Genomic DNA, 27,896 nt, shown 5'->3' with positions numbered 1-27,896 from the left:
AGACAGCACTAGGATCTTACAGTAATTTAACTTCTCTTCCTTTGTGTTATTGTTATTACTATTTTGCACGGTCAATGTTCATTTAGTTTTAAACACATATTTACCTTCTCTGTTGCTTTTCATTCCTTCTTACATTTCTGTATTACTAATTGTAATAATTTTCTGTTTGCCTGAATAAACCCCTTTAATGGTAGGTCTATTACAAATTCCCTCAACTCTTGATTTTCTGTAAATGTCTTTATACTGCCTTCCTGTTTGAAGGCTATTTTTGCAAGTACAAAATTCTAGAATGGCAGCTTATCTTTCATTGAAGATGTATATAATTTTACTGTTTTGGCTTCCATCATTCCTATTGAGAAATCAGGTATTAGTCTGATTGTTACTCTTTGATGGCTGCTTTCAAGATTTTCTTTGTCGTCTTCGGTTTTTAGTAGTTTGACAGTGGTATGCCTAGTATTTTTTTTTTAATCCTGGTAATAATGTAATGCAGTTATTGAATCTGTGGGTTTATTTTCACTGTTCACTTTTGGAAAGTTCTTGGCCATCATCACTTCAAATAATGCTTCTCCTCCATTTTCTTTCTCCTCCCTTTCTGGGACTCAAAATACATATATGTTAGATTTCTCACGATGTCCAATATGTTCACTTTGCTCTTTTCTATTTTTAATACTTTTGGCTCTCCATATCATAATCTTGTTCTTTCTGGTTTACTAATCTACTCTTCAGTTTTAACAAATCTGCTATTAAACCCATCTACTGAGTTCATAATGTCAGCTATTTTTCAGTTACAGAATTTCAGCTTGTTTGTATTTTTATAGATTCTGAGTCTCTGGTGAAATTCTCAATCTTATAAACATTCTCGAACTTATTACGATTATTTTATTTTTTATTTCTTTAATTTTTATTTTATTATTTATTTGATTGCACAGGCGGGCTCCGTAGTTGTGGCACATGGGCTCCTTAGTTGTGGCTCATGGGCTCCTTAGTTGCAGCTTGCTGGCTCCTTAGTTGCAGAATGCATGTGGGATCTAGTTCCCTGACCAGGGATCGAGCCCGGGCCGCCTGCATTGGGAGCGTGTGTAGTCTTAACCACTGTGCCACCAAGGCAGTCCCTATTACGATTATTTTAAAGTTCATTTTTGAAAACTCTAATTTCTGGGTCACCTGTTGGTCTGTTTTTATTTTCCCCGCTTTGGCCTGTTTCTTATTATGCCTGGTAGTTTTTTTTTTTTTTTTTTTTTTTATCAAATACCAGATACTGTGCAGGAAAAATTGCACAGTATCTGGTATCTAATATTTAAAGTTAAAAACATTGCAGAGGCTCTAGAGGATGTCATTCTCCCCTAGAAAGGATTCTGGTAGGCATCTGGAGTATTGAAGATTATCTTAATACAATCAAGGGTGGAGTCCACCTGAGGGGGATGTTACAGCCTTTGTGAGGCCCAGTATCCATGGATTCCAACTGAAAGCCTGGATATTAGCTAAAGTCCCTCCTCTTTGGCAAGTAAAAACTCAAATTTTTGTCTCCTTAACACCATGAGAATGCCAAAAACTCTGCTCTGCTTTTAGCTGCTTAAAATTTGGGCAACTCTCCTAAAGGGAAAAGTAGTGCACAGAATATTGGGCTCGCATCAACGAGTTGCCTTAGCAGCTCTCTGATGCCTGCAAAAACCATTATTATGGAATTTTATTTAGATTTTCCAGTTGTTCTTAGTGGGAGCATTAGTATCCCACTCCACTATAGCCAGAAGCAGAATTCCCTCTTTCACACTTTTAAGCAAGTTATCGATAAGTGCTACCATCATCCATCCAACAATCATTTGCTGAGCAACTCCCACGTGTCAGATACAACGGTCAGTGCTAAGGGGTAAGGATAAAAGGATTTAAGGGGAATTGTTCCTACACTTGAAGTGCTCAGTCTGATAGGAGAGTCAGACACATATAAATAACAAAGGTGTGAGGGGTTAAATGCTGTAAGACTATAGATGAAAAAGTAATAACTTGTAGAGTAAGGAACCATTTCAAAAAGGAGACAATATTTGAGCTGCAATTCGCAGGACAAATGAGTTTACCATGTGGAAAAGGAAAAAGAAATCCCAGGCAGAATGGAACACCATAAAAAGCACAGTGACAGGCACCTAGTAAGGAGTCAAATATTTGTTGAATGGGTGAACTAAGCAGGTCTCTCCCTCCCTACACTCCTTCTACCAGATGTTTTATGTATTAAGACGTGAGAGAGAAAAGAAAAGCAATCATTTCCAGAATGAAACTCAAATTGAAAGTCACAAGGGCACATACTCTGAATCGCAAACTTTGACTCTTTTTTCTTCTCCTATTTTCTTCTGGTTCCCTTTGTTGCTTTTTCTTTAGCCTTATGGAATTGAAAACAAATGGAAATGGAAACAGACTCCATTACCACATTTAAGGACACCTGAAACACCTTTATAAAGTGAAACACTGGAAGTCTTGAACCACGGGTTAAGAAATGCCCTCTTGTATCATTTCTAGTCAAAACTATACATAGGATTTTGTACTGACAATAAATAACTCAAGAATATAAAAAAATAATTCTTGAAATACTGTTTAAATGGAATAAAGCATGTCTATTAAGTATACAAAAATATAATCAACACCAAGTGAAGTGAAATTTATATTATTTCTTTGTATACTTGTAGCTCTTAGGCTTTACAATTACAATGAACTCTGATCTCCAAACCATCTATAAAGTATATTCTTTTTATCAGTAGCAACTCATGTGTCAGTTCTCCATGAAATGTCCAACCCTCACCTTCCCATAACCTCTGATTCCTCTGAACTTCTACAGGACTTTGCACTACACAACATGTAAGAGGCCTTTTCTGGTTATAAAGACTAAAGACTTGTTCAGGTTACCCCAAATAATAGAGATGTTTTGCAAGGATACATGGGGTAATAAGAAATCTGAGGATATTATCCCAGCAAACAGGCCTCCTAGGGCTCTTACATACAAGGTACCCCTTAGGTACCCCTACCTAGCTTAGGGTAGTCAGCCTTTGATATAGGAAATTATCCTTATTTTGATTACTTATGGCTTGGATGGTGAGCATAATACGGAACAAACCATGGCCCTATGCATAAGAACTGTAGGAAGCCATTCTTGGAAAAGGGGCTGTGTTATCCTTTGATGACCAACACACATTCATGTGCACTGACAAATCTTGCTTTTCTGTATGGTAGTTATCTGATACCTATCCTGTTTTCCCAATTGGACTGTTAACTGCATGACAACAGAGATCATAACTTAAACCTAACTTGTACCCCCAATAATAACTATGATAGAGTTTTGTACATAACACAGATAGCCTGCAGAGAAATGGGACAGTGCAGGGTTCTGATTAAGCACATTAAGCTATGGAGAAAAGTCTGGCTCTGACTACATGACCTCGGGTATGTTACTTAACTGTGCTCCAATTTCCCTATTTGTAAAATGGGGATGATAACAGTACCTATCTCAGGGAGTTGTTGTGAGAAAATTGTTTTAGGTGCTAGGGATTCCACAGTGAATAAAAAGGAACAAAAATTCTGCCATCCTGGAGCTTATATTCTAGTTGAGGCAGATACATGAAGGCAAGATAAATAGGTAAAATAATACGTTAGATGGTATTATTATTATTATTATTTGCAGTACGCGGACCTCTCACTGTTGTGGCCTCTCCCGTTGCGGAGCACAGGCTCCGGACATGCAGGCCCAGCAGCCATGGCTCACGGGCCCAGCCGCTCCGCGGCATGTGGGATCTTCCCGGACCGGGCCACGAACCCGTGTCCCCTGCATCGGCAGGCGGACTCTCAACCACTGCGCCACCAGGGAAGCCCTGGTATTTTATTTAGATAGTACATTAGCAATCTATTGCTATGTAACAAATTAGCAACTTAAAACAATAAAAACCTTTATTATCTCACACAATTTCTCTGCATCAGGAATTCAGAAGCAGCTGCTTAGCTGGGTGATTTTGGCTTGGCACCTCTCATAAAGTTTCAGTCAAGGCTGCATCTATCTGAAAAGTGAACTGGGGCTGGAGGATCGGCCACCAAGTGAGTAGGAGCTGGCTGTGGGTAGAAGGCCTCAGTTCCTCACCATCTGGACTTCTCCACAGGGCTGCTCAAGGGTCCTTATGACATGGCAGGTGGCTTCCCTAAGAGCAAGTGATTCAAATGAGAACAAGGTAGAAGTGCAATGTCTTTTACAATCCAGCCTTGGGAGCCACTCTCCATTATTTCCACAGTGTCCTGTTGGTTATACAGGATACAGGTCAGCCCTATTCAGTGAAGAGTATGAACACCAGGAAGCAAGAATCTTTGGGGCCACCTTGGAGGCTAGCAACCACAGATAAGAGATGCCAGGTCCTGACTGTAGGGTGGGGGCTGGGGTTGAAGTTGTAGAAAGGTGTCCAAGGAAGACGTCACTGTAAAGGTGACCTATACAAAAAGAGATCTGAAGGAGCTGAAGGAAAAGAGCCAAGTACTTATCTAGGTCACACAGGCCTCTGGGATGGGAATGAGTGTGATGATAATGATAACTGACAAAGCCCCTTGCTGGATAATTCAATAAGCAGTATGTGATAAGACAAGAAAAAGCCCCAAAACCCAAAAATAAAAACAAAAAGCTATAGGCAGAAAAGCAGAAAACAAACTGCTAACTTCAGATCCTTCCAACTTTCAACTGTTTCTTCCTTAGGCTCATTTCAGCATTAGCAATTAACTCCAGTTAATGTAGCACTGAACCCTTCTTCTCATGCTACCAGTCAGAGTGAGTGCTCCAGAAACAAGCTTTAAGCACTACTCAAGAGATATATATTTACTTTGGGAGAAGAGTGTTCCAACAGAGGCTGATACCTCTTGTGAGGGAACTACGGAGGTTCACGCACTTCATAAGCAGAAAGGCTAAACTAAGTCTTTTTCAATGCCAAGTATCTTTGCTATAATGAAAAACCTGTCTCCCCAAAATACTGCCACAAGTTTTCAATTACGGGTTCTGTAATGTTTTCTAGAAAGTATATTTCAAGAAACATCCTTGGGTCAAAAAAAAAAAAAATCCTGCCCACAATGCTCTCTCCAAAGTGCTTTTCTGTTACTCTTGCTTCTTCACAGCTGCTGAAAGATAGGTTGTTATTAATAACGCACCTAAATGACTCTTCATGGATTGTATAATTTTATAATTCTATTGATTTAATATGTACAGAAATTTAGGAGCCTGATGAAAATTTTGAAAGCTTGTACTTAACTCCAAAAGTTTCCAAATAAATCCTCCGCTTAAAATTATCATGTGCTGGGCTTCCCTGGTGGCGCAGTGGTTGAGAGTCCGCCTACCGATGCGGGGGACACGGGTCCGTGCCCCGGTCGGGAAGATACCACATGCCGCGGAGCGGCTTGGGCCCGTGAGCCATGGCCGCTGAGCCTGCGCGTCCGGAGCCTGTGCTCCGCAGCGGGAGAGGCCACAACAGTGAGAGGCCCGCGTACCGCCAAAAACCAAAAAACAAAAAAAATTATCATGTGCTAAAAGACTAAAATGGCAGAGCCACAAGAATGTTTTGCATTACCAGTCAGCTCTAATGGAACTCTCTGTTCCCTTGTAATTAATTTTTTTAAAGAACCAGGCACAGCATAAGAGGAAGTGATCCTTGGGACAGACTTGTTCTGAATGTTAACAAAGGAGGCAAGATTGTACTTTTTTTTCCTTGCCAATAATAAGACCTTCGCCCCTCTCCTATTAGACATGAGTCAGTCACTTACCTTCCACAAGGGCAGAGGAGGAGGAAGAAAGAGGCGCTGGTTATTACCTTTATTAAGTATGGAGGAGGACATGGTGTACCAGGCCCCTGATAATCCGGAGGGCCTGGGCTGCAAAGATATCCCTGAATTGTAAGGAAATTCAGCCACTCTGACACTCAGTCCCCTCCCCACGCTACCCAACCTAGCTTCCAAGATGTCCACCCCCATCTTCTCCCTTCACGTCCCTTCTCAGAAAAGCTGTCATGACTTTTATTCATAGAATGAGGGTGCCAGTGCATCTCTGCACCTTTCTTACTGGGCAACGCTGGTCTATTCTCTTATAGATGCAATCTCAAGATTTGTCCTCAAAATCTAAAATAATCTTAAATACTTGATATGTATAATAAAAAATTGTGGACAGCAACCCTGTTGCAAAACTAATTTTCAACACGGAAGCACATTTCTAAAAGCTTCTCAACAATGAAAGAAGTCCTGAAATAATACCTAATTACTATTTCACTTTTTCATTGGAAGGCAAATGAACACTTACTAACATTTCAAAATTTACAATCTGAAATAATTTCCCCTGAAACATCACTGCTCCATTCACAAAGGGCCAGAAAAAGTCACATCAATAGATTAAGGTGACTTAATGCTTTGAATTCAATTATGAGATGAGTTCATGGGCGGAAGTAAAAATAACTTGAAGGAAACTGCAATCCCATTATCGCCCCCTACTTCTTAAATCATTCATCTAAATTTTTTATCCTTTCATTATAAATTAGAATAAAGTACAGAGACACTTTTCAAAACAAAACAAAACAAAAAATCCACAAGATAGTAAAGTTTCTGCTGTTATGGAGCTCCCTTGGTAAGGGGAGCGAAAAGCAAGAAGAGAGTGAAGAAACGAGATTCATTCTGAGAGAATTCAGTGCTCTGAAGAAGAGAAAACACGGGGATGTGATAGAGAAGGTGGCATATGAACAGAGCTCTGAACGATATGGGAGTGGGTAGCCATGCCAAGGACTGGGGAAGGGGAGGGGGGTCTGGGCAGAAGAGCCAGGAGGTGGCTGAGTGCCCAGAGGTCATCGTGGATAAACAGAGTGGATAGCAGGAAGGGTGGTAAGAGGTGGCGTCAGGGAAGGAGGCAGAGTATTGTAGGCTACGGCAACTCAAAGTGAGAAACGATTCAGTGACCACAGAATGGGGTTTCCTCTAACATGCTTGTGTTCACTTATATTCACGCTGCTCACAGGAAACCACTGACCCAAGAAACAGACACCAATCATGTACTATGTACAACAAGTGCCGTTACAGAAGAACTTTTTAAAAGGGATGGCATGGAACCTTACTCAGGTATTTTTTGTTCATTGTGATTTTTCAAGATAATATCTAAGAACAACACAAGATCATTTACACTAATAAACTCCAAAATAACAGAGAACAATAATTTCCATTTCAATGTTACATTTATGCTTTATGCAACACCCTAGGAGCTTTTCTGTTAAGACCTTGCCATTCAGCAAATTCCATGAGAAACTTGAAAAGCTCTTTCTTTACTTAGTTCTAAGCCAAATGTGATTCCTGATCTTGTCTAGATAGATTTGTGAAGTATGATGATAAAACACATAGTTTTTCAGCCCTGTGTTATCAACATGTATGGGAATGTGCTCGGTAACCATACACATCAACAGACATAAAGCGGCACTTGTGACATAATTTTCTAGTTGCAATAATTACCCTTCACTTCGTATGAAGAGAACAAAGGAAAACCAAGATTCACCATGTCTGGAATAGGTGCTAGACATGGAGTTCTCACTGAATGCTCACTACAGCCCCATGGGTATTATCTCCATTTTACTGAAGTGCAATGAGTTGCACAATTCGATCAAGGCCACAGAGTCTGTACCTAACTCCAAAGCTCATACTCCTTCTAAATTAATCCTTCAAACCTCCTGAGAGAAGCTGATTCATTAATAGCAATCATTTATTCGACAGGCACTTCTTCAGCTCTTGAAAAGTCTATTTAACCATACTTGACTTATAAAAGGAAAAAGAACAAAACTTTCCAAAGATAGTTTTGAGACAGGCTGGGACCTGGGACCCTTTGCTGCAATGCTTGCACCTGGACAAACGTCTCCTCCAGCAACAGAATGCAAAGAAACTATAAGAGACTAAAAATAACTGCACGCATGCACAGTTGGGGCAAATTATGAGCAACAAGATACAAAAAGATCAAAACCCAACTGCCGCTTCTGAGCTGCCAGGAGCAAAGGCAGGGTACTGCGCATGATCCCTGCACACAGCACCACCAAGGGGGTGGGCAGCCCACCTAAGCAACCTCTCCAGCCACCCATGTCTGCTCCTACCCTCAACCCCACTTAGGGGATCAGCTCGCTCCCCGCTTAGGGAGCAAGCAAGGGCACTTGTTATTTGTTCTCACTCCCTCACGCTGCAGCATCCCTAATAAAGCCTCGCCTGAATTCCTCATCTGGCCTCGTCAATTTCTATTAAGGAGCCCAAGAGCCCAGGTGGGTAACAGCCTGTCTTCCACTGCTGATCAAAACAGCTTCTCTTAAGAAGAGAAATACCACACAATCTAGAAACGGACTTTTTAAAAAATCTGACAAGAAAAGTATTTGTTTTACTGAGCCTGACATATGAAGGCGCGGCAACCCAGAGGGTGGCTTAAATGGGCGTTTAGATGTTACTGGCAAACATAAGGAGGGCGTGCATAAGGAGGGATTCACAGAATCTCTGGTCCAGCCTTGTTTTGGACAAAACGAATGTGCTCAGTCTCAACAGTGTGAAACTCTTGTTTCTGCTCCTCCATAGGCAGCAGATGCCATAACTGGTCATAAATGCTGGTCGACAAAAGGTGTCAGGATAGGAGCTTTGAGTCTGTAAAAAAAGGCAACTTCTGAGATGCTTACTCTACTGCTGCCTCCAATACTGAGATCCTTTAATATATTCCTGCCTGTCAGCGGGCTTCCAGCAGGAATTTATAAAATGGCAGTGAAATTCACAGGGGGCAGTGAAATTCACGAGCCAAACTCTTGCATAATCATTTTATTCAAACCCACGCAAGTACTCACTTAGTTCTTGTTTATTTTGCTCCTTAATTCCTGGAATTGTTCAATCAGTGATTTTGGATGGAAGTCTTTCCCCAGAGTTTCCCCCATCAACATTTTTGACATGTTTGCAAGAGAAACTTGTTTAAAAAAACACAAAACATTCAAGAGAATTGTCCATTTTCCTCACGATTCATTTTGGAAATGACTGACTAATCAAGAGTAATTTTTCAGATGTCACTTGCACAACAGCAGACTGGACTTAAAGATTTTTAAATCACACGACTTAAATGGAATCCAGGCCTCGCCTGTTCTCGTCCCACTTCCATTCAGGGTTATTTGGCTGAACTGTTTTCCTGTTTGGACAACTTGAACACCAACCAATTGGTCAAACAACGCCGAGAGCAAAAGAGGGCCAGCTTCCTCCCAGCCCCCGCCCCCGCCGCTCACCAGCTGAGGACATCTCCGCAGCCAACTTCCCCACTTCTCCTTTCAGCCCCAAATGGCCCTGAAACTATGTTCGTCCTGGGGCTCGAAGTCCCTCCGCTCTCCTGTCAATTAGCGCCGTTTGGGACCCCTGCCCGCGAGTGGGGTCTGCGCCGAGGATGTGGACGCGGCGGGAGACGAAGGGCGCTCTCGGGTCCCCGGCTACCCCCTCCCCGGGGGCGCTCTCTCGGAACCCACCGAACGCGGAGGTGCTGGGGGGGGATGACCAGACGCCAGGGCGCACGGGTGCGCGCGGGGTGGGCGTGCAGGGGAGCGCGAAATGCCCGTGGAGTTGAAGCCCTCGGCCGCGGAGGGGGTGGAGAGTCTCCGCCGGGCGGCGGGAAGGCGGTCGCTCCGGGCCCGGGCTCCCAGGCCGAGGAGGGGGCGCGGCAAGGGGCCAGCTTACCCGCAGCGGCGGCGGCGACTGTGAGGCCCAGCAGCGGCAGCAGGAGAGCGGGGGGCGCGGCGCGGGGCATGACTGCGCTGCGGACCCGGCGCGCACGCTGCTCGGAAGTGCGGAGCCGCCGCCCGACCCCTCCCACCCGCGGCCCCTAACCCGCCCGAGTGCCCGCCCGCGCTGCTTTCCGGCCGGCGCTCCGGCTCTCCGTGATTTTTAAAACTTTTCATCTGAACCGAAATAAATTCAGCCTCTCAAAAATGTTGCCAAAGTAGTACAAGGAATTTCTATAACCCTTCAGCCAGCTTTTCTAAATATTAACGTCGTATGTAACTCCAGTACAATGAGTCAAAGCCAGCATATTAACACGGGTGTAATACTGTGGACTAATCTACAGCCGTTATCACGTTTCACCGATTGTCCCTCTGATGTTCTTTTTCTGTTCTAAAATCCAATCCAGGGTCATACACTATTGAGATATGACGTCTCCTCAGTCTCTTTAATGTGGGACAGTTCCTGCGTCATTGCTTATCTTTCACCATCGATCTGGATACAAGTTTGAAGAGTACTGGCCAGTCGCTATGTAGAATGTCCTTTAGTTTCAGTTTGTCTGATGTCTCCTCCTGAGGGAGATTAGAAGAACAGGATTCAGGTTATGTTTTTGTTTTGTTGTTGTTTTCTGGCAAGAGTACCACAGAAGGCATATGCCCAGCCCAGGAGGACCATGTCATTCTGTCTCATCACTGGTGATGCCAACTTTGATCCCTTGGTTAAAGTGGTGTTTGTCCTTTGGACCTAATGGTCAGAAACCTTTTCAAAGGCTCTTCTCTCAGTGGACTGTGGCCCTCAGACAACTCTTCTCTGTCAGCAGCTCCTGGATTAAGGGTCTTTAAACTACGCTTATACGGCCCGTGGAAGGAACCAACTCTGATGGATACCTTGATGTTGAACTTCTGGCCTCCAGAACTGTGGCACAATAAATTTCTGTCGTTTAAGAAAAAAAAAAAAGGGAAACCACCCATACTTATTATATGTATAAACTATGCAACTGTAACTCCACCAGTGAGTGTCTCTGGAACCAGACAGTCAAGGCCAGGCAGGCTGCTTGTTTAAACCCTGACATTGTCTCATGTCATTACCAAAAGAGTGCTTTAAAATCAAGTCTAAACTCTACAAACACAAACAACTCAATTTTAAAATGTACAAATGAGCTGAACAGACACTTTGACAGAGAAGATACACAGATGGCAAAAAGCATATGAAAACATACAACGTCACATGTCACTGGGGAATTGCAAATTAAAACAAGATACCACTACACACCTATTAGAATGGCTTTTAAAATCAACAACACCAAATGCTGATGAAGATGGAGAGCAAAAGGAACTCTCATTCATTGCTGGTGAGAATGCAAAATGGTACAGCCACTTTGGAAGACACTTTGCAGCTTCTTGCAAAACTAAATATACTCTTACCATGTGATTCAGTGATCATGCTCCTTGGTATTTATCCAAACAAGCTGAAACCTTACATATTCACAAAATTTTAAAAAATATTTTATTTATTTATTTTTAAATTTTATTTAAAATTTAAAAAAATAATTAATTAATTTATGGCTGTGCCAGGTCTTAGTTGTGGCATGTGGATCTTAGTTGCAGCATGCAGGATCTTTAGTTGCAGCATGCAGACTTCTTAGCTGCGGCATGAGGGCTCTTAGTTTCGACCTGCACGTGGGACCTAGTTCCCTGATCAGGGATTGAACCCAGGCCCCCTGTATTGGGTTACCCACTGGACCACCAGGGAAGTCCCTATCACAAAAATTTATATGTAGATATTTACAGTGGCTTTATTCATAATTGCCAAAATCTGGAAGCAACCCAGATATCCTTCAATAGGTGAATGGATAAATAAACTGTGGTACATCCAGACAATGAAATATTGTTCAGCACTAAAAAGAAATGCACTATCAGGCCATGAAAAGACATGGAAGAAGCTTAAATGCATATTGCTAAGTGAAAGAAGACAATCTGAAAAGTCCACATACCCTGTAATTTTAACTTTATATTTTGGAAAGGCAAAACTGTGGTATCAGTAAAAGATCAGTGGTTGCCAAGGGTTGGGGGAGGTGGGAAGGGAGCCATGAATAGGTGGAGCACAGAGAACTATCAGGGCAGTGAAACTGTTCTGTAAGATACTATAATGGTAGACACATATCATTATACATTTGTCAAAACCCATAGAATATACAACATAAAGATGAATCCTAATGTAAACTACGGACTTTAGTTAATAATAATGTATCCATACTGGATCATCAGTTTTACCAAATGTCCCACACTAATGCAAGATGCTAATAATAGGGAAACATGGCGAGGGATAAGGAGGTATATGGGAACTCTCTGTACTTTCTGCTCGTTTTTTAACCTAAGACTGCTCAAAAATTAAAGTCTATTCTAAAAGATCAAGTCTAACCTTTTCCAATCCTTTCTAACCCTTTCCATTTCTCTAATAGTCCAGTCGGAAATGGAGTGATTGCACCAAGGAAATCTATCTGACCAAAGGGGTCTATAAGGAGAGTCACAGAATGTTAGAGGTGGTAGGGGCCATCTTCATTTACTGATAAGGAAACTGAGGTCCAAAGAAGGGATATCACTTAGCCACAGGCACACAGTGAATGCCAAAAAATGAACCAGAGCCCAGGTCTTCTGCTGGACTCTCCCACCCTCTCCAGGTTCAGTCTCTCTTGCCAAAGTATCAATGTCTTGCTCAACTTATTTATTTCCATCATTCCTCTCAGACTGTCAATAACGGGTTTATATACTAAACCCAAATCCAAAGCAAATCCTTCCAAATGTACACAATGTTTATTAAATACGAAAACATCCTGATTCTGGACACTTCTGTCCTGCTAACTACACAAGTAAAATGAACAGCTCTATGCAGTCATGTATTTGGAAAAGTCATCTCCACCCCCCGCCTCGGGCACCAAAGCATATTGTATCAATCTGGATTACTTTGCATGAAAACTAATTGTCAAATAATGGTTAGATTTACAATAGAAGTAGAACCTTAATGAATCAACACCATTTAGGCAAATAACCCTTTTCAGCAGTCTTTTATTTTTAAGTCATTTGAACTAAGGGAAGGCATATTTTCCCCACTGTTAACTCTGATGCATACTTCCTCATTTTTTATGCTAATATGACAAAACAGACTACTTAACCACGTCTGCATGGAATAATACACTATTTCATCAAAATCTCTCACTATGATGTTCTACTTTCCAGTCACACCTCATACCTTTTATTTTTCCTTCTCTTTCACTTCTCTTTGACCTCATTCCAGACTCCAATCCCTTGACTTCATTTTTCCTGGCCTTTTATTTCTCCCTTCTTCATCCAGCCTGGATACCATACCCTCCCTTGTTTCTCTGTTGCATCCACTTGGCCAACTCTGACTCCTGGGGTCTCTTCCTTTTTTCCCTCTTTTTCCAAATTAAAAAAAATTTTTTTAACTTCCAGCTGTATTGAAATATTTTGAAATATAATTGACATATAACATTTTGTAAATTTAAGGTGCACAGTGTGTTGATTTGATGTATATTGCAAAAGGATTACCACCATAGCGTTCCATCTTGTCACATAATTACCATTTCTTTCTTGTGATGAGAACATTTAATATCTACTCTCTTAGCAACTTTTAACTATATTACACAGTATTGTTAACTATAATCACCATGCTGTATATTCCTCAGAACTTATTCATCTTATAAGTGGAAGTTTGTACCCTTAAACCACATCCCCCCTTTTCCCCTACTCCCACCTCTGGTAACCACCATTCTGCTCTCTGTTTCTATGAGTTTGGCTCTTTTAGATTCCACATGTGAGTGATATCATACATATTTATCTTTCTTTGTCTGACTTACTTCACTTAGTATAATGCCCTCCAGATTCACCAATATTGTTGAAAATGGCAGAATTTCTTTCCTTCTCATGGCTAAATAATAGTCGTGTGTGTGTATCACATCTTCTTTATCCATTCATCCATTGATGGATACTTAGGTTGTTTCCATACCTTGGCTATTGTGAATAATGCTGCAATGAACATGGGAGTGCAGTTATCTCTTCAAGATCCTATTTCCATTTCCTTTGGATATACACCCAGAAGTGGGATTACTGGATCACATGGTAGTTCTGTTTTTAATTTTTTGAGGATGGGGTCTCTTCTTTCTTCTTCATAGTCTCCTTTCCCTCAATTCTAGTGAAGTAGCTGAGGGCAGGTAGAGGAAATCTATTAATCCTCTTGATGCTTGCCTCTACTAATATATGGCTTTTAATTTCATCTGGGCCCAGTAAGCCTCTTCTGCAGTCTTTTTATTTTGTCTTGGTCATTATCCTCTCTCATTCCCCACATAGAATATTTCAATTTTTTTATTATGCTCTTCAAGCTGAAACCCCATTTGATACTTGTCTTTCTCGGCAGAAAACCTCACCTTCTACTCAGTAGGAAAATAGGGGCCATCAGGTGTAGACAAACATCTTCAAAGACTTATCTGCTCTCCCCTTCCCTTTCACACAGGTCTTTCTCTTTTGTCCTCAGAGAGGAATGCATGCTTCCTCCCATCCCATCCAAACCTAGTTCCTCTTTATGTGGGTTTAGAACTGCGCCTCTCATCCCATCTGCTCCAAGATTTTCTTCCATTAATGATGCCCCATCTCTCCCCGGCATCATCAACTACTGTCCATCGTTTTTAGTTTTTGATGTGTTTTGTTTTCTTTCCTCTAAGCTTCTCAACGTGTGAATCTCTTTCTGTTCTCCTTTGGGAAAAAATCTTCTTCAACCCTCCTCCTCTCTCTAGGTATGGCCCATCTCTACATACTTCTCAAGATTTCATGTTCTCTATTTCCTAATTTCCCTTTCATTTTTCAGCTCACTCCCATCTGGATTCTGGTGATCTCCTGCATTTCCATTGGTTAAAATCACCAATGTTTTCCTGATTCCTGGATTCCAGTTTTATCTGACTTTGGCTCTTTGTTGTTTAGCAATTGGAGCAATATTGACTTGACCCTACATTGTATTAAGAGGGTATTTGGCCAGGGAACCAGATACCCTCTTAGGACTTCTCAGGACTGACATCAACCCACATAAGGTCCCTGGGGAGGGTCCTGGGCTGGGCACTGCTGAGCTCCCTTGTTGTGAGATAAGTTAGGCCTAGATAACTTTAGACCAAAACAGAGGAGGAGTCCTCCTCTGTGAACTTCAGGTCCCCTAGGCCCAGGAACAGGAAAAATGGGATGAAGAGGAAAGGCTGATGAGGAAGACCAGTGAAAAGCCTCGTGCAGATAATCCAGGAAGCAAAAAAGGATAGAGGTCTGAATTAAGACAGCTGGCAATGGAGATAACCAGTTCATGAGAAGTGTGGGAAAAAACTGACAGAATTGTTGGATTAGAGAGATGAGAAAGAGAGAATTTAAGGATGATTTCTGAGTTTCTAGCTTGGGAAACAAGGGGTATATTGTCTTCATATTAATTCAAGGAGAATATAAGAAGAAGAACTGTTTGGAAGAATAGAAAAAAGTCTCAAATTCTGCTTGTGATTAAGTTAGCTTGGGAAAAAAGAGAAATAGGTGTATACTAAAGTTGTTGAGATGTAATATTGTGAAAATGTCTGAATTTAGATTATACAGGAAATCAGAGTTAACTTTGTACAGATCATGAGGTCTAATTAAAAAAAAAGTCTTTGATATATATAGTTAAAATTTGTCTTTTTAGATAAAAAGTTGTTGAGCAAAGACCTAACAATTAGGTCTTTGTTTCTCCAAGAGGGCTTTAGGATTAAATGAACCTAAGAGAAAGGAACCTGAATCTCTGGCTTTCCCTAGATTCAACTCAGCAGAGGGGTCAGGACTGGGGGTTGCCAACACTATTTGCAGAGGAGATCTCCCAGATAACGAAACATCTTGGCCTGGGATCAGGGAAGGGAACATGCTGTGAGAGGATAGTCATTGGTAGCACTTCTAAATTTGTCCCCTATACCTGATCATTGGGTGTATTTGCCTGCTTTTTTAGGTGCCTGGTTTTGAAATATCAATTTTGTCAGACCACATGTGGGTGTTGGATTAGTTAGGAAGATCGGAAAAAGTTGTCTTCAGTTCCTCTGAGACATTTGGAACAGGGGAAATGAGGAAGGGAACACAATACAGGCAGTTCTGATCGTGTTGAGAAGGACTTTCATGGAGATTGTTCAGTGGGAGTTAGAAACATAAACTAGATATTTGAACTACTGACTTAGAAGTGGTTGATGAATGTCGTGGGGCGGGAGGTGGTGTACTGGATCTCCTGAAGGGAGCACACAGAATGAGAAGCAAGTGGATCATAGGTGGAATCCCTGCTGATCCAGTAGTTTAAAGAAACGCTGAGTCAGAGGAATCGAAAAAAGAGCCTAAAAGCAAACATTCAGAGATGTAGGGATGATTACGTTTATTCTTTTAAAAATGCACACAAAATCTTAAGGATGCCTTGCTTTACAATAGCTGGACACTTTATTTCTTGTCATGCTATATGCCTAACATAATAAAGCCCAATCTAGAGATATTTTTTCCCCAACAAGGATCAACAACACTTTTACTTAAAAAATAAAATGACTTTATTATGGCATCACTACTACATATACCTGTACTTTTTGCATCCAGTTTGTTTAGTTCTTTGAAGAAAGTCTTAACAACTAAAATTGTACAGATCATAGAGCAAGAGAATTACTTTAACAAATTCAGTAAAAAATAGTTCAGGACAACTGTACTATAGAGTTTTAGACTATACTAACGTTGTCTTAGAAATTTATTTACAATGTTATCACAGTATAAACACTCTAAATTTTAAAATAAATCTGTGGATTTTATACAAAAATATTCTAAAGTACAAGTATAAGTTAAACACTGAATAGAACATTCATCATATGCAGTAGAAGCTATTATTAAGAAAATATTCTAGGTGGTAAAATTCTAAACGATAACCACAAGACTGTTTCCTAAACCATTCCTAATTTTAAATATTTTAGTAGTAATCACAAGGTTTAGTTTCATGGTAAAATTTTCATTTTTACAAATGTGAGATACACCGTTACCTTCACAGGCCTCTTTTCTCTTTAGCTTATGTAAAAAGGCAACAAAGTAATAAAAATTTCTTAGTCAGAAGTTGCCATACTATATAAGTATATTAATTGTGAAATTTTCAAAAAATCTTATCCTTAGCTGATTCCCTTTAAAAAGAAAACAGTTATATGTTGTACCTAAAACAAAAAAACACATTTCAGAAAAATGTTAAGTACTAAATCTTTTTTTAAAGTCTTTTTTTTAAAGAAAACTATGACCAGAACAAAACATTTGCATTTAAATAATTTTGGTGTGAAATATCTTTGGAATAGTATAAGAAACTCTTGCCAAGAGGCACCATTTTGCTGTTTACATGTTTCATTGCTCAATAATTTCCCCCAAATGCTACAAATGACTATTTTAAAACAATGTTGACATTATTTACAGTTGTGTTTTTACCTTGAGGTACTAATTTTGCATTTGGCTCGGATGTTCTTAAAAGGTAGATCTGTGACCTAGTAATATGCCAGTTTTGATTTCCTAAGACGTTGTGTTAAAATACCATTAAAATATACATATCCTTATTACCAACCACATTCTTACAGAGAAAAATGCACATTAAACATTACCTTATGAACAATTTGGACTTTAGTTCCAGCTTTGGTTCCTTTTCATTCTATTAAGTAGTTATAAACATGGCATTTGTGGGTAATTGTGTAATTGTAGATACCAGGATAGCAATTAAACAAAAAAAGAAAAAGTACTTAAGACTTCTACGTTGAAACAGAGTAAATACTGACACTGGGAAAATTTTAAATGGCCCATTTTTCCTAAACCATCAGTGCAAATTAGCAAACCTTTAGAAGAGTTTAGTCATGGAAAGAAGGAAGCATAATTTCATCTTCATTGACTCCTTGTTGATACCGAACTGAAGAGAAGCCCACCCAGTGCAAACGGTTCCTTTGGAAAAGGAACCAGATCAATCCGCTGATGAGAGCTAAGAAACTTAGCACAGCAAATGTGATACCCATTCCTCTGTAATCAGGGCCTAGAACAGGGAAAGGTTTGACAGTGGAGGAGAGAATATAAACGTGATTATTATTGATTTTATACATTAGGCTCTATGTCACATATGTAAACACTGTACAAATTAGATACAATAACTACCTGATTGTTTCATAGTGTGAACACAATTCAAATTCATCATCAGATACTTAAGAGCTTTCTTTTCCAATTTAACTCTTTTCATTCAAATCCTCTTCATTGCTATAGCAATTTTCTTCCAAAGAAATTAAAGTGCTATCATTATTCTCACTTCCCTTCCCATCATCTCTGAGACCATCATTCCCAGTATATTACCTTACTTTGATAGCAAATTGCTAAAAGTTGTAAATGTTTGTGTTTGACTTACCTAGTGCCAAATAAAGTATTATTTGCTTTAAAGGAATTTAAGCCTTTAGGATGACCTCATTTAGCTCCTTGCTATTCAATTTCAAACACTGTCCCAGGCCCCTGTCTACATGCTGTCGAGATGGACTCATTTTTTCCCATGGCTTTAATACCGTCTCTATGCTGACCTCCCTTCTCTCTCCTACGTCCAAAGGCACACACCGCACATGCCATGTGGATAGCTCATCTCCACATGGATAGTTCAAAATGCCAAAACAGAACTCTTGGTTTATACCACTCTAACCCTGCTCCCCCCCAAATCTTTTAGTCACTCTCCATTCCACTCAGAATGGAACCTGAACTCTTGACTCGGGATTCCAAAGCCCTAAGTGTCTGGCACCTGTCTACTTGGCAGCTCTTCCCTGAGGCCACAGCAGGTTGTTCTGTCTCAGGCTCTCTGCTCCAGCTGGCACCTCTGCCTGCTATGACTCCTACCCTGGTTCCCAAGGCCTTTCCGATCTCAGCTTCAATATCTCCTGCTCTAAGATGTCTTCTCTGATAACCTGATCTAGAGTAGTCAACCTCCTAGTCTCCATTATATAGAGTTTATAACTATTTGATATTTTCCTCTCTTTTAAAAATAGACCTGCTTGGTTACTTATTATGTCTTCCCCTATTAGATTGTAAGCTCTGTGAGAAAAGGAATCTTATCTGTCTTGTACATGGGTAACAGCTCCACACATAAAACAGATAATCTAAATATTTGCTGAATCAATGCATAAATATATAGATACTGGTCACCTAGAATTAGGGTTTTATTTTTAATATTTGTACACCAAACTGAACATTTTATGCTAATCTTTAAAAATGTTGATGTGAAAATTTTAGAGCTTATTAAGATTTTTGTGGTTATTTTATGTATCAGTTATGATGAAATGGAAGTTCAAGTTATGATTTCCTATAGATACTCAGGACATTTTAAGTAATTAAATAGTTTTGCATTGTTCTTAATTATGAGTTGTATGGGAATGAGGAGAAAGGAAACACACTGCAGAATTAGACCTTTGAGTTTTTACATGTTTGAACTATGGAATAAAATACATCTTAACATTTTCATAGAAACAACCTCCCTAATACTCTGGCAGCTTCCATTTTTCTTAGGAAAGAATATACAAAGTTTGGACAGTTTAGCACTTTCCTCTGGGAGTCCTAGACATCTTTTGCATTTACTGTCATTTGTAATCTATCTATTTTTCTGAGGAAAAGAATCTATGAGTTAAGATTGTTTGGATATACTCTAAGGACTAAGTACTTTAGGACAAAGTACAAAACTTTGCACATAACTGAATTGTACAATTATTTCCTGACCTATTTTGCAAAGTGTTCCTTAAGGACAGGTTACATACTTACCCAAGGGAGCTCTGCAGACAACTCTTCCATAGCCACGTGAACATTCAACTTTTATCCAAGTTTCATTTGAAGCTAACAAAATGCTACATTGTCCACTGCCACTCTTAAATTTATTTGCCCATTTGACAAATGTCACTTTTGATCCATCTAACCAATTCCAGGACTGATCTAAAGAAAGAAATTAAGTATAACTATGTTTATTGCAACTAAATTACTAAGGTTAAAAGGTGCATGGCTCATATAATTTATTTCCTTAGAACTGTGCTGTGCCACTATTTTAAAATGAAATTTATTGAAAGTGAAAAAATTAAAATCAGTCCATCACCTGCACTTGCCACATTTCAAGTGTTCAATAGCCATATATGGCTAGTGATTACTACATTGGACAGAGAAGATATAGAACAATTTCATCTTTGCAGAAAGTTCTGTTAGACAGCACTGATGTAGAATATGGTGCTTTGATTAAAGTGCAGAATGCCTGTACATTTACTGTGTGACGGATAGACTTCTAAAGACCTGTATCCCTTTTCTCTTGCTCTCCGCCCCCCTCCCCCATTAAAAATCATTCCCAGTGTGCTGGTGGGCGAGGAAAGGTACAGCGGGGTCCAAGAAGGCCTCCTCACCATGACTCCATTTTTGCTTTCCAGCTGAGGTTGCACCACCTTGTGGTGATAGTATAAACACAATTTATAATTCATTTAGATGGCCAACTTTGAATTCACTGACTTTTTGACACATACTTAATATTTTGGAATTCACATTTTAATTATTTAGAATTCAAATTTGCATAAAATGTGAAGCAGACTTCCTATTCTTCTATCAAATTTGTACTCTTCATTCTTTACCAATTCCAAGTGCATTGAAACCCTCTATCTATTGCGCCTTATTGAAAAACTCTTCCACAAACCTTTTTGAACCAAATTTCTGCCATTTTACTAAGCTAGTATGAAAAAAAAAATCACCATTAAGACTTAATTTAGGGCTTCCCTGGTGGTGCAGTGGTTGAGAGTCCACCTGTCAATGCAGGGGACACGGGTTCGTGCCCCGGTCCGGGAAGATCCCACATGCCGTGGAGCGGCTAGGCCCGTGAGCCATGGCCCCTGAGCCATGGCCCCTGAGCCTGCACGTCCGGAGCCTGTGCTCCGCAACGGGAGAGGCCACAACAGTGAGAGGCCTGCGTACAGAAAAAAAAAAAAAAAAACCAACCAAACAAACAAAAACAAACAAACAAAATACTTAATTTAGCTCTATGGTAAAAAACGTTCCAAGAGGGAAGGGAACAACAGGAAGAGAACTTCTGAATAACAGTTAAAAGCTACAAAAACACTGTGTGATAGACACTAGAAATCTAAGGGTTCCTGGTGGGGGACACGAGGGACACAGATATTGCCACAGGAGAAAAACAAATTCTGTTGACCCAAGTATCTTAAGCCTCTAAAACAATTCCAGTTGAGTTAACCTGATTTTCTATTTCATTAGTGTTTCCATCATTACTAATGTCACCTGTTTATTCATTAGGAGTTTATGAGCCTCTAAAACAGCAGATCTAGTTTATTCATCACCAAGAAGCATTCGAATTAGCCACCACTTGACATTCTTTAGTGAGGCTGACTTGGTATTTAGGACAAGTTAGAACTCTCTTTGCACACTGTACATACAGATATGTCATTTACCGGCAGAAAGTTGACATAATCCAAGCCAAACTCTCATGGTGATGTTATTATTTTCCCTCATCAGTCTGCTCACAAATTTATTCTCATCTTCATCCTTTATGGTAACGATAGTTGCAGAATGATCTGTTGAAGGAAAACAAACCCCAAACCAATTAGCTTTATGCAAACTAGGGAAGCGGTTTATTCTCAACCAGCCATTTGAAAAAAACTATCATGATCAAGATCACGAAGATATTCAAACTTGACATGGAATGTTCTTAAAATCTGATATTTATTTCAGATTTTTAAAAATATAACATTAATAGCTTCTAAAAAAGTTAGTAATGTTCTAGATTGAAACTTTGCATATAGAAATTTTACATTTCCTCAAAATGTTTACCTGGTGATATTTTTGGATCTTGGAACTACGTAACCAGTGAGACCTTTCTGTATAAACAGCAAGTCATAAGAATGGGGTATGTAATGGTAGAAGTCTGTGCTCCCCTATAGACTTTCAACACTCTCTCCTCAACAACCAGTTCTGTATAATAACTCAGCTTTAACTTTGCTTCTGTTAAAATGAAAGCAAATAGGTTTGGGATGTCAGAGAGCATTGGCCTTCCTTTTAATATTATTTTATACATAAGAGTACTTGGTCATCCATTGTAAGTTCCTAAATATAGTATGGCACTGAATGAGTGAGTATTCTTGAAGTTTGAGAGGTTGCCCTAAACCCACAGAGATAACAGTGCTATCACCAGCATCAGGCAACGGATAGAAACAAAATAATAACTAGACTTGGAAATCCATCCTAAATGGAATCAAATAGTCTTCAACCCAAACAAGCTTACCCATACTTGAACTAAAGCATTTCTTTTGTGGTGTGAAGTATTTAAAGAAGGGCAAAGGAAAGGCTTTTCTCCTCTACAGATCACCACAGTGTGCAGGTACTTTACCTTGTTTAATACTACGTAATCCTGTAGAAAAGGTATTATCACTATTTTACAGATGTAGAAATGGAGGGGCAAGAAGATTAAGGAAGTTTGTCAGACTTTCATAGCTAGACAGCTTTAGAAATAGAAAGTCAATCTCAATCTTTCTAATGATAAGAGTAGTTACGAATGCTCTCCATTTGCAGAGCTCTGTGATAAATTAGCACACATTATCCCATTTCATTCATTCCTATAACAACCCAACCTTTACCCAAACTTTGAAGTGAGTACTATTTTCATTCTCATTGTTCAGAGGAGAAAGAGAAACAATTACGTAGCTTCCACAATATCATTCAGCTTAGTTAGTATGGAAGCTGGGATTTGAACCCAGACCTGTCTCCAAGACTTAAGTGCTTAAACCCTACACTACAATGACAGTAAACCTTTTTTTCTCCTTTAGGAGCAAAAGGCTTCTGACTTTCAGAACATGTATATAGAGCTCAAAATAGTTCCTATCACGTGTAACATGTATAACACACAACAGTTCCCACACAAAAGTTTCCATCATGTAGTTAAGCAGTAACAAGGAGATTTTTAAATCAGTAAAGTGTCTCCACAAGTTAGTAAAATAAATAAGATAAATGTCATCTGCCTGCTTAAACTGAGACCCAAGGATGCAGGTACTTGAAATACTCTAGGTGGTCTCCCTAGAAGTCATTTCACAGTTTGACTACCCGCCAAGTTTCTCATGGGAGGGAGCCAATCATTGCTGCTCTTTCATTTTAGTTAAATCTGAAGACAAAAAGTCCTGTCCCTTATAGTGTTCAGAGGTGTGGGCCATCCCTTTTGCAGAATGGATGAACAACCCATACTTCTTAGACTTTGTTACCCTGGTCAGGCTAAGCTTACTTATTAATGACTAGGTAATGAAAAATCTACAATTTTGCATTTACTACTTAACCAACTTTACAAAAAATCAGCTTCTTAATCCTTTCATTTAAGCATATCTAGCTATATTTAAAACAGTTTCATTTGTCAGTATTTTCACATATTAGTTTACTTAGCAATTTTTTTGGTTTTGTTTTGTTTGTATGTTTGTTTGTTTTTGCAGTACACGGGTCTCTCACTGTTCTGGCCTCTCCTGTTGAGGAGCACAGGCTCCAGACGCGCAGGCTCAGCGGCCATGGCTCACGGGCCCAGCCGCTCCACAGCATGTGGGATCTTCCTGGACCAGGGCACGAACCTGTGTCCCCTGCATTGGCAGGCAGACTCTCAACCACTGCGCCACCAGGGAAGCCCGATCATTTTTTTTTTTAACATCTTTATTGGAGCATAATTGCTTTGCAATGTTGTGTTAGTTTCTGCTGTATAACAAAGTGAATCAGCTATATGCATACGTATATACCCTCCCTCTTGCGTCTCCCTCCCACCCTCCCTATCCGACCCCTCTAGGAGGTCACAAAGCACCGAGCTGATCTCCCTGTGCTATGCGGCTGCTTCCCGCTAGCTATCTATTTTACATTTGGTAGTGTATTTATGTCAATATTACTCTCTCACCTCATCTCAGCTTACCCTTCCCCCTTCCCAGGGTCCTCAAGTCCATTCTCTACGTCTGCGTCTTTATTCCTGTCCTGACCCTAGGTTCGTCAGACCATTTTTTTTTTAGATTCCATATATGTGTGTTAGCATACGGTATTTGCTTTTCTCTGACTTACTTCACTCTGTTTCACAGACTCTAGGTCCATCCACCTCACTACAAATAACTCAATTTTGTTTCCTTTTATGGCTGAGTAATATTCCATTGTATATATATGCCACATCTTCTTTATACATTCATCTGTCAGTGGAGACTTAGGTTGCTTCCATGTCCTGGCTATTGCAAATAGAGCTGCAGTGAACACTGCGGTACATGAGTCTTTTTGAATTATGGTTTTCTCAGTGTATATGCCCAGTAGTGGGCTTGCTGGGTCATATGGTAGCAATATTTTTAGTTTTTTAAGGAACCTCCATATTGTTCTCCATAGTGCTGTATCAATATACATTCCCACCAACAGTGCAACAGGGTTCCCTTTACTCCACACCCTCTCCAGCATTGTTTGTAGACTTTTTGACCAGTGTGAGGTGATACCTCATTGTAGTTTTCATTTGCATTTCTCTAATGATTAGTGATATTGAGCATCCTTTCATGTGTTTGTTGGCAATCTGATTATCTTCTTTGGGGAAATGTCTATTTAGGTCTTCTGCCCATTTTTGGATTGGGTTGTTTGCTTTTTTGATATTGAGCTGCATGAGCTGCTTGTATATTTTGGAGATTAATCCTTTGTCAGTTGCTTCGTTTGCAAATATTTTCTCCCATTTTAAGGGTTGTCTTTTCGTCTCGTTTATGGTTTCCTTTGCTGTGCAAAAGCTTTTAAGTTTCATTAGGTTCCATTTGTTTATTTTTGTTTTAATTTCCATTTCTCTCAGAGGTGGGTCAAAAAGGATCTTGCTGTGATTTATGTCATAGAGTGTTCTGCCTATGTTTTCCTCTAAGAGTTTTATAGTGTCAGGTCTTACATTTAGGTTTTTAATCCATTTTGAGTTTATTTTTGTGTATGGTGTTAGGGAGTGTTCTAATTTCATTCTTTGACATGTAGCTGTCCAGTTTTCCCAGCACCACTTGTTGAACAGGCTGTCTTTTCTCCATTGTATATTCTTGCCTCCTTTATAAAAAAATAAGGTGACCATATGTGCGTGGGTTTATCTCTGGGCTTTCTATCCTATTGCATTGATCTATATTTCTTTTTTGTGCCAGTACCATACTGTCTTGATTATTGTAGCTTTGTAGTATAGTCTGAAGTCTGGGAGCCTGATTCCTCCAGCTCCATTTTTCTTTTTCAGGATTCCTTTGGCTATTTGGGGTCTTTTGTGTTTCCATACAAATTGTGAATTTTTTGTTCTACTTCTGTGAAAAATGCCATTGGTAGTTTGATAGGGATTGCACTGAATCTGTAGATTGCTTTGGGTAGTATAGTCATTTTCACAATGTTGACTCTTCCAATCCAAGAACATGGTATATCTCTCCATCTATTTGTATCATCTTTAATTTCTTTCATCAGTGTCTTATAATTTTCTGCATACAGGTCTTTTGTCTCCTTAGGTAGGTTTATTCCTAGGTATTTTATTCTTTTTGTTGCAATGGTAAATTAATTTAATTTCACTTTCAGAATTTTCATCATTAGTGTATAGGAATGCAAGAGATTTCTGTGCATTAATTTTGTATCCTGCTACTTTACCAAATTCATTGATTAGCTCTAGTAGTTTTCTGGTAGCATCTTTAGGATTCTCTATGTATAGTATCATGTCATATGCAAACAGTGACAGCTTTACTTCTTCTTTTCTGATTTGGATTCCTTTTATTTCTTTTTCTTCCTGATTGCCATGGCTAAAACTTCCAAAACTATGTTGAATAACAGTGGTGAGAGTGGGCAGCCTTGTCTTGTTCCTGATCTTAGAGGAAGTGTTTTCAGTTTTTCACCACTGAAAATGATGTTGGCTGTGGGTTTGTCATATATGGCCTTTATGTCATATATGTTAAGGTAGCTTCCCTCTATGCCTACTTTCTGGAGAGCCTTTATCATAAATGGGTGAATTTTGTCAAAAGCTTTTTCTGCATCAATTGAGATGATCATATGGTTTTTCTCCTTCAATTTGTTAATATGATGTATCACATTGATTGATTTGCATATACTGAAGAATCTTTGCATTCCTGGGATAAACCCCACTTGATCATGGTGTATGATCCTTTTAATGTGCTGTTGGATTCTGTTTGCTAGTATTTTGTTGAGGATTTTTGCATCAATGTTCATCAGTGATATTGGCCTGTAGTTTTCTTTTTTTGTGTCATCTTTGTCTGGTTTTGGTATCAGGGTGATGGTGGCCTCGTAGAATGAGTTTGGGAATGTTCTTCCCTCTGCTATATTTTGGAAGAGTTTGAGAAGGATAGGTGTTAGCTCTTTTCTAAATGTTTGATAGAATTCGCCTGTAAAGCCATCTGGTCCTGGGCTTTTGTTTGTTGGAAGATTTTTAATCACAGTCTCAATTTCATTGCTTGTGATTGGTATGTTTATATTTTCTATTTCTTCCTGGTTCAGTCTTGGAAGCTTGTGCTTTTCCAGGAATTTGTCCATTTCTTCCAGGTTGTACATTTTATTGGCATGTAGTTGCTCGTAGTAATCTCTCATGATCCTTCGTATTTCTGCAGTGTGAGTTGTTACTTCTCCTTTTTCAGTTCTAATTCTGTTGACTTGAGTCTTCTCCCTTTTTTTCTTGATGAGTCTGGCTAATGCTTTATCAATTTTGTTTATCTTCTCAAAGAACTAGCTTTTAGTTTTATTAATCTTTGCTATTGTTTCCTTCATTTCTTTTTATTTTTGATCTGATCTTTGTGATTTCTTTCCTTCTGCTAACTTTGGGGTTTTTTTGTTCTTCTTTCTCTAATTGCTTTAGGTGTAAGGTTAGGTTGTTCATTTGAGATTTTTTTTTGCTTCTTGAGGTAAGACTGTATTGCTATGAACTTCCCTCTTAGAAATGCTTTTGCTTCATCCTGTAGGTTTTGGGCTGTCATATTTTCATTGTCACGTATTTCTAGGTATTTTTTGATTTCCTCTTTGATTTCTTCAGTGATCTCTTCTTTATTTAGTAGCATATTGTTCAGCCTCCATGTGTTTGTATTTTTTACAGCTTTCTTCCTGTAATTGATATCTAGCCTCATAGCGTTGTGGTCAGAAAAGATACTTGATATGATTGCAATTTTCTTAAATTTACCAAGGCTTGATTTGTGACCCAAGGTATGCTCTAACCTGGAGAATGTTCCATGAGCACTTGAGAAGAAAGTGTATTCTGTTGTTTTTGGATGGAATGTCCTACAAATATCAATTAAGTCCATCTTGTTTAATGTGTCATTTAAAGCTTGTGTTTCCTTATTTATTTTCATTTTGGATGATCTGTCCATTGGTGAAAGTGGGGTGTTAATGTCCCCTACTATTATTGTGTTACTGTCGATTTCCCGTTTTATGGCTGTTAGCATTTGCCTTATATATTGATGTGCTCCTATGTTGGGTGCATAAATATTTATAATTGTTATATCTTCTTGGATTAATCCCTTGATCCTTATGTAGTGTCCTTCTTTGTCTCTTGCAATAGTCTTTATTTTAAAGTCTATTTTGTCTGATATGAGAATTGCTACTTCAGCTTTCTTTTGATTTCCATTTGCATGGAATATCTTTTTCCATCCCCTCACTTTCAGTCTGTATGTGTCCCTAGGTCTGACAGTGATCTTTTTTTTTTTGACACTGATCATTTTTAATGGCTATTTCAATATTACATTGAGCTCATATATCATAAAATACTTACCCATTTCCCCACCACTTGGCAATTGGGTAATAATGCTATTATAATTAGTGAGTGCTTTAGAAATATTTTCAAAAACATAATCTTTGTTTTAAAGGGTTTCGTTAAGAAAAATTCCAATGATTAAATTACTGAGTCAAAGAAAGTCAACACATTTTAACTTACCAAGCTCCGAACAAAACCGTCTGGCTTCTGAGAAACTGTGCAATGCCTGATCAGATGTGTAACAGTGGTCCCTGTACTGAATCCACTGTGACTTATTCCCTTTTACTGCTGGACATCTTGATGAGTATGTATGAGAGGACACCTCTTTAGCTGTAAAAATGTTA

At 39.3% G+C, this 27,896-nt stretch overlaps 1 protein-coding gene across 4 annotated transcripts in view; it reads right to left on the bottom strand.

The window, feature by feature from the left end:
* The window catches only part of CD302 (CD302 molecule), a 130,297-nt gene that overhangs the window by 18,393 nt on the left and 84,008 nt on the right, over positions 1–27,896 (bottom strand). Inside the window, exons 32-35 of one of the 4 annotated variants that reach the window (XM_060016727.1) lie at positions 27,733–27,882; positions 21,266–21,388; positions 19,593–19,760; positions 16,295–17,841 (exon numbers count right to left, since the gene is read on the bottom strand). In XM_060016727.1, the coding sequence (XP_059872710.1) occupies positions 17,663–17,841; positions 19,593–19,760; positions 21,266–21,388; positions 27,733–27,882 (620 nt within the window). In that variant the 3' untranslated portion in view covers positions 16,295–17,662. Of the gene's footprint in view, positions 1–9,711; positions 11,117–16,294; positions 17,842–19,592; positions 19,761–21,265; positions 21,389–27,732; positions 27,883–27,896 lie in introns of those variants that run through there. The other 3 variants (XM_060016725.1, XM_060016726.1, XM_060016728.1) reach the window with 3 other exon arrangements.

This window comes from Delphinus delphis, chromosome 7 (genome assembly GCF_949987515.2).
Source record: "Delphinus delphis chromosome 7, mDelDel1.2, whole genome shotgun sequence".
NCBI classification, from domain to species: Eukaryota; Metazoa; Chordata; class Mammalia; order Artiodactyla; family Delphinidae; genus Delphinus; species Delphinus delphis.
Note: the sequence above shows the minus strand (reverse complement) of the source record. Positions and strands in the feature narration are given on the sequence as shown.